The 18,218-nt window shown below is 38.2% G+C and overlaps 1 protein-coding gene across 9 annotated transcripts in view; it reads right to left on the bottom strand.

The window, feature by feature from the left end:
• The window catches only part of LOC124794963 (la-related protein Larp4B), a 358,294-nt gene that overhangs the window by 24,968 nt on the left and 315,108 nt on the right, over positions 1-18,218 (bottom strand). For all 9 annotated transcript variants that reach the window (XM_047258683.1, XM_047258691.1, XM_047258684.1 and 6 more), the window contains 2 exons: positions 13,327-13,493; positions 12,614-12,988 (listed from right to left, as the gene is read on the bottom strand). In XM_047258683.1, coding sequence (XP_047114639.1) covers positions 12,614-12,988; positions 13,327-13,493 — 542 coding nt within the window. The remainder of the gene's footprint in view (positions 1-12,613; positions 12,989-13,326; positions 13,494-18,218) is intronic.

The raw sequence follows: 18,218 nt of genomic DNA, 5'->3' as shown, positions 1-18,218 counted from the left end.
AAGGCGTATCAGGGGCAAAAATTCATGAAGACTTTCGGTACAGAACAGAAACAGTGTTTTGCCACAACGGAGTGTCTGCCAACGGATTGGAAAATTCTGAAATGGTTGCACAAGTGTTACGCACAATGAAGGAGCTGGATGACAATTTACTGCCACAAATGAAGAAACCACTGAGCATTCACTTGAAATGATTCTGTTAGACATATGATTAACTATTGACAAAGTGGCACATCGTCTGCAAATTAGTCACGGTTCTGCCTACAAAATTATCCACAACAGACTTGGGTTTCAGAAAGTTTGTGCAAGATGGGTCCCAAAACAACTCTCACAGTTGCATGAACAAACGCGCTTGGACATCTGCAAAAAACATTTTGGTAACTATGGTAACGACCGGGATAACAACTTAGACAGGATCATTATTGTTGATGAAACGTGGATCCCTCATTACGAGCCAGAGAGTAAACGCAGAATATGGAATGGATACATCCAAATTCGTCATGCAAGGAAAAGTTGAAGACCCAGCTGTCCGCAGGAAAACAGATTCTTACGGTTTTTTGGGACACACAAGATCCAGTACTGGAACATTATGGGGAAAGGGGCACAACAACAAACAGTGAATGTTACAGCGAGATGCTAAAGCCCGCAAACCGAAGGAAACACCGAGGATTGCTGTCAGGTGTTGTTTTGTTGCATGACAACGCCCGTCCACATACTTCTGGCCACACTGCTGAAACGCTCCAGAAACTCAAATTTTAAGTACTGCATCATCCTCCATATAGCCCTGATCTTGCTCCTTCTACCTATCACTTGTTTGGCCCACTCAAACAGGCATTAAGGGGCTGCAGATTTGCCTCGGACAAAGCAGTGAAAGAAGCAGTGCACTCTTGGCTCGCAGCTCAACCAAGAATCACCTTTCTTGAGGGCATCAGGAAACTTTTACAACAATGGACCAAGTGCGTTGACACACAAGGAGACTATCAAAAAATGATGTTCTTGTAAGTTTCCTATTTGATTACAATAAGGTTTTGTAACTATTTTGGGGATAATAATTGACTTACCCTCATTCAAAAGTATGGCACCCACTACGTTGCCAGTGAAAATGAAAGGGAACACCAGATGGTACCACAATACTTGTCACAAAATGTACAACACAGCCATGATTTTGCTGCCTACCCCATCACACTTATCTCAATCTTTCCTTCCAGCATCAGTTGTTCAGAACATCACTGGCAAGAATTTAATAATCTGAGAAGTTTATTTTCTCAAAGACCAAATTTCTATAAACTTGCTATTTCATGAAGGTTTGCTTTTTCTTCCTTAAACCTTTACTCGCCCTTCCCCTTTGAGTATATTTGCACTACCTGGCTATTGTATTTCTTTTTCTGCTGCTCATTTTGTCTCCATTTTAGTATAAATGTCTGTCTCAGACTCAACAGCCCTCCAATTTCTGAAAAGTTAGATTTTCATCCCGTCCTAAGATTAAGGGACAAAATAATATCATTCACCTTCTTAAAAGAGCAAATTGGTCACATTGTAGATGGTGTGGAACTGGTGTCAGTTGTGCTATCGTCTACGTCTAATTTAAGCAATGGCAATGAAGTGTCATATGTTTTAGTCAGTAGTATGGAATGAGCCCAGTAAGATGGGTTTATGTGGAGGCTTGACAGTGCTGGGATGGGCTCATGACACGACACCACGAAGAAGTGGTCTGATTTGGTAATATATCAACTCGGGTTGTCATCTTATCTTAAGAGAATAGTCTACCATTTGCTGTCACGTAACAGCTTAAGAAGAGTGCCCCTAATAAATCCTAATCGATATGGGCCAAGAATGAGTAATGTCTTGTCAATAATAATTTCATCTCTACAGGAACTGCAGTTATTTCAGTCACCTGAAATTTCCAGGCAAACATTGTGAATGGAACTATGCACAAATGGTTATTACAGTAAAAAATAGAACAGCCCATATTCAATGGGTCATATAACACAAACTGGGCAGTAGCTGGCAGATGTTTTGTGTGATGTGACGAAACATGACAATGCTGATGCACTGAAGTGCCAATGAGGAGTTTTAACTTGCTAAGTGTGAAGGCTGTAGTTAAGGGCAGAGGTGGTTCTGTAATATTTTTGCCTTGGCTTACTTTGTTCCCAAGCTTGTCTGAGAAAACTGCCCAAGAGGAATCAGTGTGTTGAAATAATGATCCCTTTCAAAGGGATTGTCTTTGACAATATATACAAAACAAGCCTGTAAGATGGGGATTCAAAATGTGGGCTAGAGCTGGTTCCTCGGCATATTTGTACGATTTTGACGTTTACCAAGGTTCAGCTTCTAAGGCAACAAAGCATGTACCTGGGAAAGGTCTAATTGTTACAATGTGATGAAGCTAACAGCAGCCTTGGAAGACAATCACTTTTTTAGGGTTTATGCAGACAATTTCTTCACACCATATGTTGCTGAGAACCTACCGATGAGGGGTATGTATTATACAGGCACAATAAGAGCTGAAAGATTCAAGCACACCATTCTTCCTGATGAAAGCACAAGGACGCAGTACTATAGCTTCACAAGTTGACAACGGGCAAATTCATCATTGTGAAATGGTATAACAACGAGTTACATCGTTATCTTCACTAAATAGTGTAGAGCCAAAGGACATGGCAAAAAGATGGGATAGGAGTAAGAAAGAACATTCTTGTCCAAAGACCATCCATTGTTCAAATGTACAATTGTAATAGGGGAGGAGTAGATATTCATGATGTGATGACATCGCTATACAAATATCCCATAAAATCCGGAAGATGGTATTTGTATAACTTCTGGCACACAATAAACGCTGTCAATAGCTGGCTGAAATATAGAGAAGACTGCAAGGCCCTGTCTGAAAAACATGTTTCTCTCAAGTGCATAGATATCTGCTGGACAAGGAAAATTCAAGAGGAGACGTCCAAGTATTGAAGATATGCCCAAAAATTTCAAGGAAACTGCTGCTACAGTAACTCCAGTGCTAGAATGCCAAAAGGACAAAATTGACCACTTTCCTCAGTGAAATACCACAACAGGAAAGAGCAAAATTTGCAAGTTAAACAATACTTTTGTTCAGTGCCAAAAACACAAAGTTCTTCTGTGCTTCAACAAAGACAGAAACTGCTTCAGAAGATTCCACTACTAAAAGAAATGTATGTAAATATGTTCATTGTTACATTATTGTACAAACTTTTGTAATAAAAAAATTCAGAACACAAAACTGCGATTATACATTTTTCTTACTGATGCCAATACTGTTACCTTGAATCCCGATGTTACATATGTGTACTGCATTGTAAAAAAGGGACTCAAAACTGAAAAAGCTAAAAGTTGTACATTTGTCCTCCAACATATTGGTAACTAAACAATACTCTACTGAGAACAACCTACAATTAAATTAATTGTTGTGGATCCTAGAGGGTTAACTTTTTTATATTTGATTCCACAGCTGCTATGGATGTAATGGGTATATGTTCAACATCTTACCCATTATACACACGAATTTGAATTCCTGAGAACAACTTACAGCCCCATCAAAACTTAGGCTTTAGACTTTAAGAAAATTACAGTTTTAATACATGGATTCTGCATTACTATTGTAGTAATAAATTTACTGTTCCATTCACTAGGAAATTATTTGTGTATTAATTGTAAAAAACCTTCTGAACGATATGGAGACCCAGTAACTTGCAGACTGGTCAGCTTTACTTCATAATCATTATCATCATTCTCATCAGCTAATGATAACTGCTTTGAATTACCTCCACTTTCTACCTCAGCATTTCATTTGTAAAGCCCGAATTGCTTATTGCAAACAAGTAACAGTAACTAATCAGCAAGTGTTTCGACATCTTAACATTTACTTTTCCAACAACACTTTTCATATTTCTCCAACTAAAATTATGCCCTGTGTATTCACAAAATGTTCTTTTAAGTTGGTTACCATGCAAGGTAGAAAACAGGGAAGTAATACCAGTTACAAGATGAATACACAATACAGTTGGCAATTTTTCAAATCTACAAAAAATTCGCAAAATTGGAAAATTATGACATTTTGATGAATACTTAATAAAAAATGAGACATTCAAAATGTTTGAGTGGAAGATTGGAACAAAGCCCAAAAGAAGAAATATCGAACATGAGAGCAATATTTGAAGAAACTCATCTCTAAAGGGCACGATTTGCTGGAGATTTGAGTACAATTACCACAAGCATGTGAGAAACAAGAAAAATAAGTTGCATAGTTTTAGTGACTAGGCTAATAATAAATCTAAATGCAGAGCAATAAGAAAGCCCATATAATAATGGCAAGGAATAGTACAGTGGCATCAATTGAAGGAAGGAGACAGCTAAAGAATACCAGAGGAAAGTACAAGAAGAAAAACAAAAGCTGGAGGGCATTACTTGTATCAATATCACAACTAGAAACTAGGATGAAACTTCCTGGCAGATTAAAACTGTGTGCCCGACCGAGACTCGAACTCGGGACCTTTGCCTTTCGCGCGCAAGTGCTCTACCATCTGAGCTACCGAAGCACGACTCACGCCTGGTACCCACAGCTTTACTTCTGCCAGTACCTCGTCTCCTACCTTCTGGCAGAAGTAAAGCTGTGGGTACCGGGCGTGAGTCGTGCTTCGGTAGCTCAGATGGTAGAGCACTTGCCCGCGAAAGGCAAAGGTCCCGAGTTCGAGTCTCGGTCGGGCACACAGTTTTAATCTCCCAGGAAGTTTCATATCAGCGCACACTCCACTGCAGAGTGAAAATCTCATTCTAGAAACTAGGATGTTTAATTATAACAACCTTAACTAACATTCACTAGTGAATGTAAGACTTCATTAGTTTCACCATCAATTCCAAGCAGCCAATCTGGCAAATATAAGCAACCTACTTCATTTGTTTCCAAACTAATGAACTTCAGATTGTGAAAGAAACAGAACCATTTTGTCAGTACCATTCACGCTACAGTTGACCCCATTCAAATAGGTCCAGTAAAACCCCCAGTAACCAGTCCAAGAGGGAACATAGGTCAAACAGATCACAGAAAATCTGTATCATCCAGAAATAAACAAGGATGACAATAGTAAGTATCACAACCATATGTTATACTTAATTTCATGTGAACACAAACGTTTTACATTTTGTCATGTATTGTCACAGATTGAGAACAATGAGTTCCACACATCAAAATAATAAGCTGGCTTATTTTGAGCCAGATTCTTATTTCATTTATGTGCGCCATGAACATGCTGGCATTATTTTGCCGATGTAACTGGACTCTCATTTTGTTGCCTCTACATGTTAATCTGAAGTCAACTTAAGTCACTCCCATTACTGGCTCCAGACAACCCGTGATAATTTCATCAAGAATCAAACTGTTGAAGTCATTAACATTTATGTCTGAGCATCCTGGAATATTTGGAAAGTCTTCAATCAACTTAAACAGGTCGGCGTTGTCAATAATTCCTTTATTCAGTGAGCAAACTACTTCAGTGGACTTTTAGTAGGGTCAATTCATATAAAGTGATCCAGTGACAGTTGCTTGACCATTTTTAAATATTTTAATTTTTAATATGAGATTGCCCTATATTTGAGAAGTTCAAAACAGTTTTTTTAAATAATTTATCTTGCACCTTTACTGGATGGCAGCCATTTTATTTGTAGGCGTGCGACGATTTTTAAGTCTGGAGACATTAGCAAAAATTTGAATATCTCTGCACTGGGTTAAGTTACAACATTGCAATTGACATGATTGTCTACTACACAAAATACCCTAAATTAAAAAAATTATCAGTCAAAATGACCGCCAAAGTTTGGTACCCAAATTTTCAAAAATCCATTTTTTAGGTCCAAAAATAACAAGGTGTGATTTATAAGAATCTATATTTTCCTATAGTTAGATATCATACACCCTTAGCCTCATATAGAGCAAGAACACTAACAAATGTTTCCATAACTTTTTATGAATTTTTGAAATTTGAAAATTTTCATTTGTTGTAAAGTTTGGGGTTAGTTATCTCAGGTGAGGCTGAATATAAAAATATGATTTTTTGCACAGTTTGCACACCTACATGATCGCAACGTACTGTAAAAATTCCAACACTGATATCTGACTGAACAAAGATATGAATTTTAATAATGCAATATTAAACAATGAGTTTTTGCTTTTGTTCTATGGTAATAAAAATGCTCATTTACATTTAGGTTTATTGTCAATAAAGAAGTACATTACTGCTGGGTGTGGCATTGTAGAAGTACATTACTGCTGGGTGTGGCATTGTAGAAGTACATTACTGCTGGGTGTGGCATTGTAGAAGTACATTACTGCTGGGTGTGGCATTGTAGAAGTACATTACTGCTGGGTGTGGCATTGTAGAAGTACATTACTGCTGGGTGTGGCATTGTAGAAGTACATTACTGCTGGGTGTGGCATTGTAGAAGTACATTACTGCTGGGTGTGGCATTGTAGAAGTACATTACTGCTGGGTGTGGCATTGTAGAAGTACATTACTGCTGGGTGTGGCATTGTAGAAGTACATTACTGCTGGGTGTGGCATTGTAGAAGTACATTACTGCTGGGTGTGGCATTGTAGAAGTACATTACTGCTGGGTGTGGCATTGTTGTAGTCAGTCTGTTCTGAACCTGTGTTAGAGTGGATGTACATACTTCACCGAGAGGGTAGAATGTGTTATGTGCTTTGTTCTGTGTGTAATTTGTAATTAATTTTGAGAGTAACTGGAATGCAATAACATGGATGAACAGTGGTCTGTTGGGACATATAGCAAGTGAAGTGTGTCACAAAACAGTTTATGGTTCAGTTTCAAAAAACTTGAAAAATGTCAATGACTTTGATGAAGTTAGACAAACTTTGTTTAAATTTCTAGTAAGTTCTTCTGTAACATCAGCATGTGAGTATCATGAGAAGAAATCTATTCTGAAATACAACCACATTTTTGGAACGAAGTGCTGTGATCCACTTAAAATTCATAAAGAGGCTATTACTAAAGGTTTGAGGGAAATAAAAACCATGAACATTTGTCCTTGTTATGTGAAACAGTTCCCCAAGTGAAACGTAATGTGATTCCTAGAAATTCCGTGAGCCCAAATTGTTACTCAGAAATATTTGTTGTGAATCCAGAACCAGAATCATGTAACCTTATTAATGACATTTATATTCCTAATGACAAAGCTGCTAGCATATTGGATTTTGCTTGATCTAAGTTAGTGGTGTCATGAACATAGTATCGCGCAGTGGCCGGTGACAGCACTTTAGTGACTTTCATTCTGTTGGTGTTCTGTTTAGGTAACACTAAGTTACACACGTCAACCTTTTTTTTTTAGTATGTACTTGTGCACTTTCATCATGGCAGACTAAAGAGATGACAATTATTTACTATGAATGCACAGACTTCTTGTCTGATCTTCCAAACGACTTGGCCAATTGGAAAGAAGACATTGGATATAAAAAAAAAAAAATGAAAGTGAAGCAGAATAGTCAGAAGATAGAAATACGCCCAAAAAGAATTCGGCGAACGCTACAGTTGCCAACTGACTCTAATGAATCAGACAGACTATGATTTACTAAGGGCCAAAAATAAATTTGAATGATCTCCGGGTCCACACACATTTCCCAAAGATACACAGAGCGTCGTGGATATCTAAGTATTATATATTGGGAATGATCTATTTGAATATATTAGCAACTAAACTACCAAGTATTACAGTCAAAATTGCAATAGAAGAACTGGATTCAAAAAAATGCCAAATTTGTCGACGTTACGGGACCCGAACTTAGAAAATGGTTTTGGCTTGGTATCCTTATGGGAATTTTAAAAAAGCAAGGATAGATGATTACTGGTCAACAAATCCACTGATAGACATCGATATTTCACAAAACTATGTCCTGCAACCGATTCAGACAAATATTATCATTTTTATATTTTTCCAACAGTAACAATAAACTGGATAATGCTGACCGACTTTTCAAAGTGCAATTCGTAATTGATTATTTTTCCAAAAAGTTTAAAGAAACATTTAATCTAAGTCAAAACTTCAATTGATGAAGGAATGATACCATGGTATGCACAGTTAAATTTTAAAGTTTACAATCCATCGAAAATTACGAAATATTGCACACACTCTCGGATGCTGTGCGATTCGATTACGGGATACATTTCCTCATTTATGATATATTCTGGTGCTGGACAACCTTTAGCAAAAAACAGTGATGGAACTACTGACACCTTCTCATGGAAAGTGAGATCACATCTACATGGATGATTATTATAAGTGTCGAACTTGCAGAGAAGTTACTTTAAAAGAAAATTAGAGTTTGTGGAGCAATATGGCAAAATAGAGGATTTCCGGAAAAATTAAATCGCGCAAAAGTCAATGTGTTTGAAGCTTGTCACCAACAGAAAAGTGACAAGCAGCCAGCGACAAACCAAGCAATCCTAATTAGTGCTGCCAGCGCCAAGCGAATAAATTTGTAGAAGACGTGCGGACAGCAAAGTGTTAAGTAGCAGAAAAAGAAAAGTACAGATACCAACATTATTTCTAAAGTAGAAGAAAACCTACCACCAGCATCATCTGAAACTTAATTATTTGAGCTTGATAGACAAATTAAAAATTAAATGTTCAGTGACATCTAAAGAAGAAAAAGTTAAAATTTTAAGTTTGCTCCCTGACTCATGGTCAAGAGAAAAAAATAGTTCATGAATTTAATGTTTCTGATTGTTTGGTTAAACTAACCTGAAAATTAGTGAAAGAGCAAGGTATTCTTCCAGTTTTAGGAAAGACGAAAGGAGTAGGTATAAGTGAAGAAACAATTCAAAAGATCCAGCAGGTTTTTGAAGATGATGAGAACAGTAGTGTGTGCCCAGGTCGCACAGATAGCAAAAAAAGTTCTTATAAATGGAGTTAATGTAACAAAGCAGAAATGACTAGTGCTGTCAGATTTAAATGAACTTCATGTAGCTTTCAACACGTCTCATCCTGAATGCAAAATTGGAAGGTCAAACTTTTGTGACCTCCGCCCTCAGTGGTGTGTGTTGGCTGGATCCTCGGGGACACACTCCGTGTGTGTTTGCTTATTTCATCAAAATGTCAAACCGATGATTGCGGGAGCAAAACTCAGTGATCTTAACTACAAAGAGTAACTAGATTTAATGGTCTGTGACACTAAAAGTTAAGACTGCATGATGAGTTTGTATAATAAATGCCCTGGTAAGGAAACCATTATTGAATTCTTTCACAAATATGATGAGGAAATTTGAGGCAGTAATACCTTCAAAAAGTGTGTCACAACTGACAGGGCAGAAATGATAAGAGTGGTTAAATCTCAAAAAGAGTATTTGGAATCTTTAATTGATAACTTACAAAAACTCAAGTTACCATTATGTTTATAAAATCCGAAGTAAGTTTTTGAAGGCCACAGAACCAAAACTTCATGAAACTGAATGCATACTGCTAGATGATTTTGCAGAAAATTTTAAATATGTGAATCAGGATGCAATACAGGGGTACCACTGGGTCAATGACCACGGAGCAGTGCAGTCATTTATTCTCTACTTTAAAAATGAGAAAAATGAAGTTTGCAGTTCTTCAATTTGCACTGAAAGAAACTACTTGGAGCACAACATTTTGGCTGTACATGTGCTTCGAAAGTATGTAGGCTAATGAATTACATAAAAGAAAAGTTTCCCAAGGTTGAGAAGCTGATATACTTTTTCAGATGGAAGTGGTTGCCAGTATAAGAACAATAAGAATTTTTCAAATCTGTGCAACCACGAAGCAGACTTTAGGTTGGAGGCTGAATGGCACTTTTTTGCATCTTGCCATGGTAAAAATGCATGTGATGGCGTATGAGATACAACAAAACGTGAAGTAAGACTAACCATAGACAAAATTCTCACAGTACAGGACATTTATGTCTCTTGTAAGGATAATATTAAATGGCATTACTATTTTCTGATCAAGAAAGAAGAAGTGGTTCTGCATATGAAAACAACACTTCAAATCCAATTTGAAAACTGTATAGCAATAAGAGGAACAAGGCATTTCCACTAATTCCTTGGCATTGCAGGAAACTTAGTTCGTTTCTATGTAACATCAGAAACCAAAATTTATGAGAATCATTGTGTCAGTAAAATTACATCTTTGTAACATTTAATGACAGTGGCATGTGTATTTGATGGACAGTGATGGCTTGCACAGGTTGAAAGAATATGTCTGAAAACAATGATGTTTTCGTGCATTTTTACAACCCTTCTGGCCGAAGAACATCATTCAAGAAATCTACTAGTGACAAAGTTTGGATACCAATGAAGAATGTTTTAAGGAAACTTCCAGTGCTTGAACTTACCACAGCAACTGGGAGGTCTTATTCTATATCACAGAAGCTCTTCGAAGAAATTAGCATTCTTAACATTCACCGCCAAATTTAGGAACAGTCGCATCTCTAAAGATGTTAACTGAAAATATTTATTTAAAGTATGTCAAAATGTTAATTTCAGTGATGCTTCCACTTTTTGTGTATAATTCAGTACCTTACTTCAACAAAAATTGATTATATCCCACTAATATCACACATTAATAGGCCACAGCCAAAATATCAGTTGCAACGTGAATTACCTCCTCTGAAACTTTTCAAATTTCAAAAATTCATAAAAAAATAAGTTAAAAATGTTAAGTGTTCTTACTCTACATCAGGCTATTAGTGTATGACACCTAACTAAAGGAAAAATAGACTCAAATCACTCGTTTTTTTTTGGGCCTAAAAAGTGGATTTTTGAAAATTTGGACACCAAACTTTGGAGGTCATTTTGAATTTAGGGTGTTTTTTGTAATAGACAATGTTGTAGAGGACACTTTTCTAAATACGATCATGTCAATTGCAATGTTTTAACTTAACCCAGTGCGGAGATATTCATATTTTTGCTAATGTCCCTAAACTGAAACATCGTTGTGGGCTTACAAACAAAAATGGCTGCCATTCAGTAAAAAAGAAAGGTAATTTTTTTAAAGAACTCTTTTGAACTTCTCAACTATATGGTAATCCCATATAAAAAAAAATATTTAAAAATGTCAAGCAACCAACTTAATTTTTATTGGAACACTTCATTTAGATTGACTCAGTAGTGAATCTAACTTACTTTCTCTCAGATGTTATTTTACACCAACAACCAATGGGAACGATATAGTAATATTAGCTGGCATTAAGCCAGAGTCAGTGTATCAAGGTTGGCTGAATTTAAGTCCTTGTTTATTGTTGCCCTTATTGTTTCCATATCATCAAATCTTGCACACAGTTATTGCAGAAAAAAAATTATGATATTGATTAATGAGGACCAGCTAAACCAGGCTCCATTGTATTTGCATTTTTCCAGGTGTACTTTTGAGTTGTTTGTGCACTTATCCCCCTGAACAAAGCATTATAGCATTAGAATAATTCTCCTATCTATTGCTTTCTGTTTTTATTACGAAGTTAACTTATCTCTATTCACAGCATTACCTAGCTACAGGAACCAGTTTTATGAGAGTCATTAGATTATTTTTACTTACTGTTAATGTATATATGAAGGTTACATTGAAAGAACATATATATTCTGTTGTATGTAAGAACAACAAATTCAAGACACTATATATAGAACAGAATCCTGGAGGTGAAGTGTTGAGTACTGCTAAATAGACACAAAAATAGAAGAGAGAGAGAGAGAGTACTTTGCTTTCAGAACTATTAATTTTGATAGCTAGGTAGTGTGTGTGTGTGTGTGTGTGTGTGTGTGTGTGTGTGTGTGTGTGTGTTTTATTTTCACGAGTCTATCAGCAGGCTCTGCATTTGCCCCTCTTTAACGTTAAGCACGGTCATAATTCACAAATTTATTTCATGTAACAAATACAAAAATATTGCAGTGATAAAGTGCTCAAAAATGGCATTATCTGAGATTTCAATCGGGATAAACAAACACATGAACTACACAATATGAGCAAACATTTTTATGTGATAAACTTAGTATACAAAAGGAGAACTCCCTTGAGAAAAAATTAAAACTATAAGGAGACAATAGCTGGCCAGAACTTGAGTACGCAATATTCCAGTCCTGCTAAAACACAAACTCTAAAGAAAAGTAACTACTGCTCACTTTCAGAACATCTTAGTTTTTTTCTGCTTTTAAGTGTGTACCAGCAGCACCTCCATTTGCTCTTCTAAATTTAAGCAATATCCAGCTATTCTCTCTCTTTGTGAACTGAGCATACAGCAGTTCAATGCCAGTGCATTATCCAACCAGTCTCTTAGGCATGCTTTCTTACCCTTACCCTTACCACCACCACCACCACCACCACCCCCACCTTTAAATACACTTACAAACATTAAACGAATGAATTCATAACTTTTTGATATACTTCATCTGCTTAAAAGATTTAACTGTAATGAATGTAACAGCTGTTTTAATTTGTATTATCTCACTTAATATGGTATCTTCCACAATCGACACTAAAGCTTACATTTAGACACACAAGCAATAGAAAAGAAACTGTTACTACAGTGTAATGAGAAGGAAAATATCTAAGATACATTTCTCCAGCTACCTGGGAGGCATTGGCTCCTTTCCCGTCAAAACATCCCTCTGCTTGAACGAGTCTTCCGTTTCCGTGCGTAGTTGGGCACCCTGGTTAGGTCCATTAATATCACCATTATCTTGCTGTAATGGTTGACTTTTGGAATGGCTGTCGATGACCGTTGCAGTCACCACTGTCGTAGCTGCAACTGATGTCACTGTGGGCTGCACTTTCCCCACAGACGCAACACTGCTGCTTGTAGTCTTAGGTACTGTCACACTTACAGTCGTCACGCTGCCAGTTCCGAAAGGGTGGTACTGATGTGAGTTTACCGACTGTCTCGTAACATTCACAACACTATCAGACAAGCTTCCTCGCTCGGGAATAGGCTGACTCCTCTTGCTTCTAAATACATAAATTGAAGTAAGCATTTAAAAAACTGTAAGGAAAAAAAATTGTTAAAATGAAGGTAAACTGTCACAATACTTCAAAATGCGCTTAGGGAAGTGGAATGGTGTGATCCTTTTATACTGCACAAGCTAGTGAGTTAGGTATTACTTAACAATTCGAAGAATAATTACTCTTATTGAAATGAAAGTCTACTATGATACTGCTCCAATATTTGTTTCTTTACAAATGTATGTAGTCCACAACAAACAATTCATGACAACCAGTGAGGTTTTTAGACTTACAAGATTTCAATAACTACGCAGACTGCAAATAAAGTACAAAAATACACACACCTATTTCGGGGGACGTAGCGAGCAGCTGGAGGTTTAGCGAAAGATCCTGTTGGTGCTAATCCATTAACAGAGAAAACACTGCCAATATCAAAATATGCTGGGCTAGCTGTTGTCCAGGGTTGCAGCATATTTGGTGGATAGAAAGGCTGGTGCTGCTGATGAAATGTCTGCAAACAAATCACAAACATTAGCTAAAAGAACCTGTGTCCTTTAATCACAACTTAAATGTATCTCTCGTAGTAACATGTCCTACAATGACAATATCCATGTAGTTTGCATTGGCAAAAATTATTTTCATTCTATTGAAGCAGTGGCAGCACTTGGGGAAGACACCATACATTATAAAGTGTTACGTCACACAACAATGAAAGAACATGATTAAAGTATGGCCACTGTATGCTTTATGCATAAACCTGACCACTGTTGGAGCTACAAAGTATAAAACTCTGACACCTTTCAACATTGCGTGTCTGACAGTAACACTGAAGTCAATTGCTGTTGCTAGGTATCACATGTATGCCACGAAACAACAGCCAAGCTATTAGAATTTTACAACTTTTTCTTTCATGGAGTGTCGTATTATTGAAACTAATTTCTTACTTTTCGTGATAATGTCCATCTACCATGTATCATAGTTGAGTCATTTTTCAAAGAAGAGCAATTGCATACGTAAATTGTATTGCTAAGGACTTTGAGTACTGCTCAATGATATAGGAAATGAATCAAATAATGGGTCCTTTTTTTACAATCTGCAGAAATGTCTTAACATGCAAAGCTGCTGTTCAATTTATTCTTTATTGTGGGACCAGTTTGGATCAAAGACTATTTCCAGCATAGGTTTTTAACAGTGAAAGTTACTTATATGCATGATAGAAGTCAAAAATATAATATTTATAAATAATGTTGAAGTTGTGCAGAGAGAGATGCATGCAGGGTGTTGATACTCAAGAATGAATTACACCACTGTGTAGGTCGTTTCAGAAAGTTTACACCACCCTTGGCGACCTCTAGTAAGAAACACTATTTCTTGTTATTCAGTTCTGGCCACTGATTGCCTGAAACTCTTCCCTGTCCGTTTTCCGATCAACTTAAAGACGGTATACTTGGGGGATCCATGTCATCAATGCATTTTTCTTTTAAAAGGGATATACTATTTCTAAGTTAAATAAGTCATAACAATAACTACTAAATAATACAATCTGCGTGTTGTGAACATCACACACAAAGTTTCCAATACATTTTCTATTTTATTGAAATCTTAGCACATTTTCATATCCCTTTGTAGTCACAGTGGACTGATAAAACTTTAATTTGTGCCAGTCAAGACAGATGTATAAAGTTCTACAAAACTGCTGAATAGCTAGGAGGATTTAAGTTAATTAATAAAGCTTGCAGCAACGAATGTTTAAGACAAGATGCAGTATTAAATGGAAAGTTATGCGAGGTAGACCACCACTGCGTTTACATAGCGTATTCGAGCCAATTATTCCAAGTCTTCACTGTTCTGCAACCTGATTAACCTGCCTTTCAATGAAGCACGCTCAATGCAAGCACAGGAGCAAAACAAATGCAGTGTCTGTGGTACACTGGTGACTGATCAAATAGTAACATCTCAAGAAGTTGTCTGTATCAAGTATTGCATTCACGAAACAGAAAAACTGCATATTTGGACAAAGTGTATACCTACTGACACTAGCAAAACCACTATTAATAAGCCATTTTCCACATGGCAGTTTTTCTGACAACCTGAAAGCAACGGACACCAAACCTCTGCTAGAAAATACAGGGTGTCTGGGCTAAAGGTATACTCGAACAAACCTTTGTAATGAAAGAACTCTACATTCTATGTTTTTAGGTAAATAAGCACTCTATAGACACTCCCAAATGTGACCCTGACCTATCACAAACAGTGCCAAGCCATATGGCACACACGTGCACAAATTTTTGTTGTGCAGCAGACACACATACTCTTGACAGTCAACATGTGAACATAACAGAAAGGTGGAGTGCATGCTATGATTAGCAGAGTTACAATCTGTAACAAATGTTCAGCAGCATGCAAAAAGAGTATGGAATATGAATTCTTCCACACACAAGCCCATTATCAGTAGGACAGAACTCTTTGAGAAATGGGAAATTTCATTTCAAATGCTGGAAAATATCCTAAAACACATGTGAATGAAGAAGGTCGTGAAATACGTGTGAAGCACTAGCTAGAAGTTCGTGTAAATCCATCAACAGCTAGTAGGGAATTAGCCATCCCTGTTCCATAGTGCATGGATTGGGCACATGAATATCTCCAGTTGCATGCCTACTAACTCAAAGTTCCTCATCACATTAAGTCTGAGGATCACCAGAGACAGTATGATTTTGCAGTTGAAATGTTGCATCATGTAGATGAAAACAATGACCTCAATGCAGTGCTGTTCAGTGATGAATCTACCTCCGAGATATGTAAAGTTAACTACGTAACTACCTAATATGGGTAAGTGTGATGCCATGAGAAGTGACCGAGCACAAAATGGACACACCAAAATTTAATGTATGGATGGGATTACATGAACCTGCTGTGATCAATCTTTTTTTATGCAGTCTACAGTGACAGGGCACACCTATCTCAACACGCTCACTAACTATACAGCTCCACAGACGCCTCCCAATGTCCTTTTCCAGAAGGATGGTGCTCCATCCCACTACCATGGGGATGTTACCATATTGTTTCACAAGACATTTACTGAGCATTGGATTGGAATGGGGGTCCCACTGCCTGGCCCCTCGGTCTCCCAATTGAGAGTCCACTGGATTTTGGTGTGTGGCAACTTATTAAGGACATTTATCAAAGGAATGAAGGTATAAGATCTGGCAGATTTGAGAATACCCATCTACACTGCAGTGGAGGTCGCACTACCTGTCATGTTTACGAACATGGAGTACAGTTTCGGTATCTGTCAAGCTGCAAACGGTGCCCACATTGAACTGTAGTAACAAAACATGTCAAAAATGTTTAAGCTCCTGCATATAATATTGTGCAAATGAAGTTATAAACCTTACTAAATACTGAAATATAAACAAACGTTTTTTCTATATCCCTAAACTGGACACCCTGTATGTTTACAACTTCATGCCTGTTGCCTTACACTCAACTTTCAGCAAATTAAGAGGAAAAAAATAAAAATAAAATGTTTAAATGTATCTCGAGAAACAGATTAACAACATTAGGCGATATCCAGATTCAGAAATTGCTGGATAATTACATCAGCAGCTGTGAAATTATTGACGATGCACTTTAAAGGAATAATGACAAACACTTTACTTTTATCTGTACTTGCAAACCATGATTTTTTTTTTTTTTTGTTTGTGGTTTTAGGGCGCAAAACGTCTATGGTCATTAGCGCCCAGCCCGTGACGTAGGAAACAGGAAAAAAAACGAAATTTAAAACCAGCAGCAATGGGAACAAAGTCATAAAATTTGAGAAACTAAAGGCAGAAGGAATGCTTAAAAATCCACTATAGAAAGGGGTTGGTTGTCCCCAAAAAAGCTTCAAATGACTGACGTCATTTCACTGTCACTAATAAACTGGAGAACGCGGTCGGCTGAGCGCGTGTCATCTGCTAAAATCGACGATAGATCAGGCGATAGCAGTAGATGGGAGCGTAACGGATTAAAATAGGGGCATTCAATTAAAAGGTGTCTGACCGTCCACAGCTGAGAGCAGTGGGGACAGAGTGGGGGAGGATCACCGCTTAAAAGATGTCTATGGCTAAAAAGACAGTGCCCTATCCGGAGTCTAGCTAAAATTACCTCCTCCCGACGACGCGTTCGTGAGGAAGAGGTCCAAGCGCAAGGAAGGGCTTTCACTTCCCGCAATTTATTATGGGGAAGTGTTGACCAATGCGCATGCCATAAATGAGCAACTTGGCGACATAAACCGCTCCGTAGATCGGTAATGGGAAGCGACTGAATAGCTGGCCGAGGAAGAGAGACTGCAGCCTTGGCCGCTATATCGGCCGCCTCATTCCCACAGATACCAGCGTGTCCCGGGAGCCAGAGGAACGTCACCGAGACGCCCCCCAGGTGGAGCAAGCGCAGACAGTCCTGAATCCGGTGGACCAGAGGGTGCACAGGGTAAAGAGCTTGGAGACTTAGGAGAGAGCTGAGAGAATCTGAGCAGATTACGTACTGTATCCGCTGATGGCGGCGGATGTAGTGGACAGCCTGGAGAACAGCGTAAAGCTCCGCAGTATAAACAGAACACTGGTCAGGAAGCCGAAAGTGATTTGGGGTGTCGCCAACAATATAGGCACTCCCTACACCTAACGATGTTTTCGAGCCGTCGGTGTAAATAAATGTGGCGTACGTCATTTGTGCACATAGAGCAGCAAATGCCCGACGGTAAACAAGTGTAGGGGTACCATCCTTGGGAAATTGACATAGGTCTCGGAGCAAGTCGATCCGGGGACGGAGCCAAGGCGGTGCTGTACCCCAAGTTGTCAAGAAGGTTTTAGGAAAGCGGAAGGAAAGAGAATGGAGTAGTTGACGGAAGCGGACTCCCGGGGGTAGTAGGAAGGAGGAGCGGCCTGCATACCCTACATCAAAGGAGGCGTCGAAAAAAAGGTCATGGGCTGGATTAGCAGGCATGGAAGACAGATGGCTAGCATAACGACTCAGAAGGACTGCCCGCCGATTGGCCAGCGGAGGTTCAGCAGTATCAGCATAAAGGCTTTCCACAGGGCTGGTGTAAAAAGCTCCAGACACTAAACGTAATCCACGGTGGTGGATAGAGTCTAGACGCCGAAGAATAGACGGCCGAGCAGAGGAGTAGACTATACTTCCATAATCCAATTTCGAGCGCACTAAGGCGCGATAGAGGCGGAGAAGGACCACTCGGTCC

This window comes from Schistocerca piceifrons, chromosome 4, assembly GCF_021461385.2.
Source record: "Schistocerca piceifrons isolate TAMUIC-IGC-003096 chromosome 4, iqSchPice1.1, whole genome shotgun sequence".
NCBI lineage: Eukaryota > Metazoa > Arthropoda > Insecta > Orthoptera > Acrididae > Schistocerca > Schistocerca piceifrons.
The sequence above is the reverse complement of the archived record's forward strand: the minus strand, read 5'-3'. Positions and strand labels throughout refer to the sequence as shown.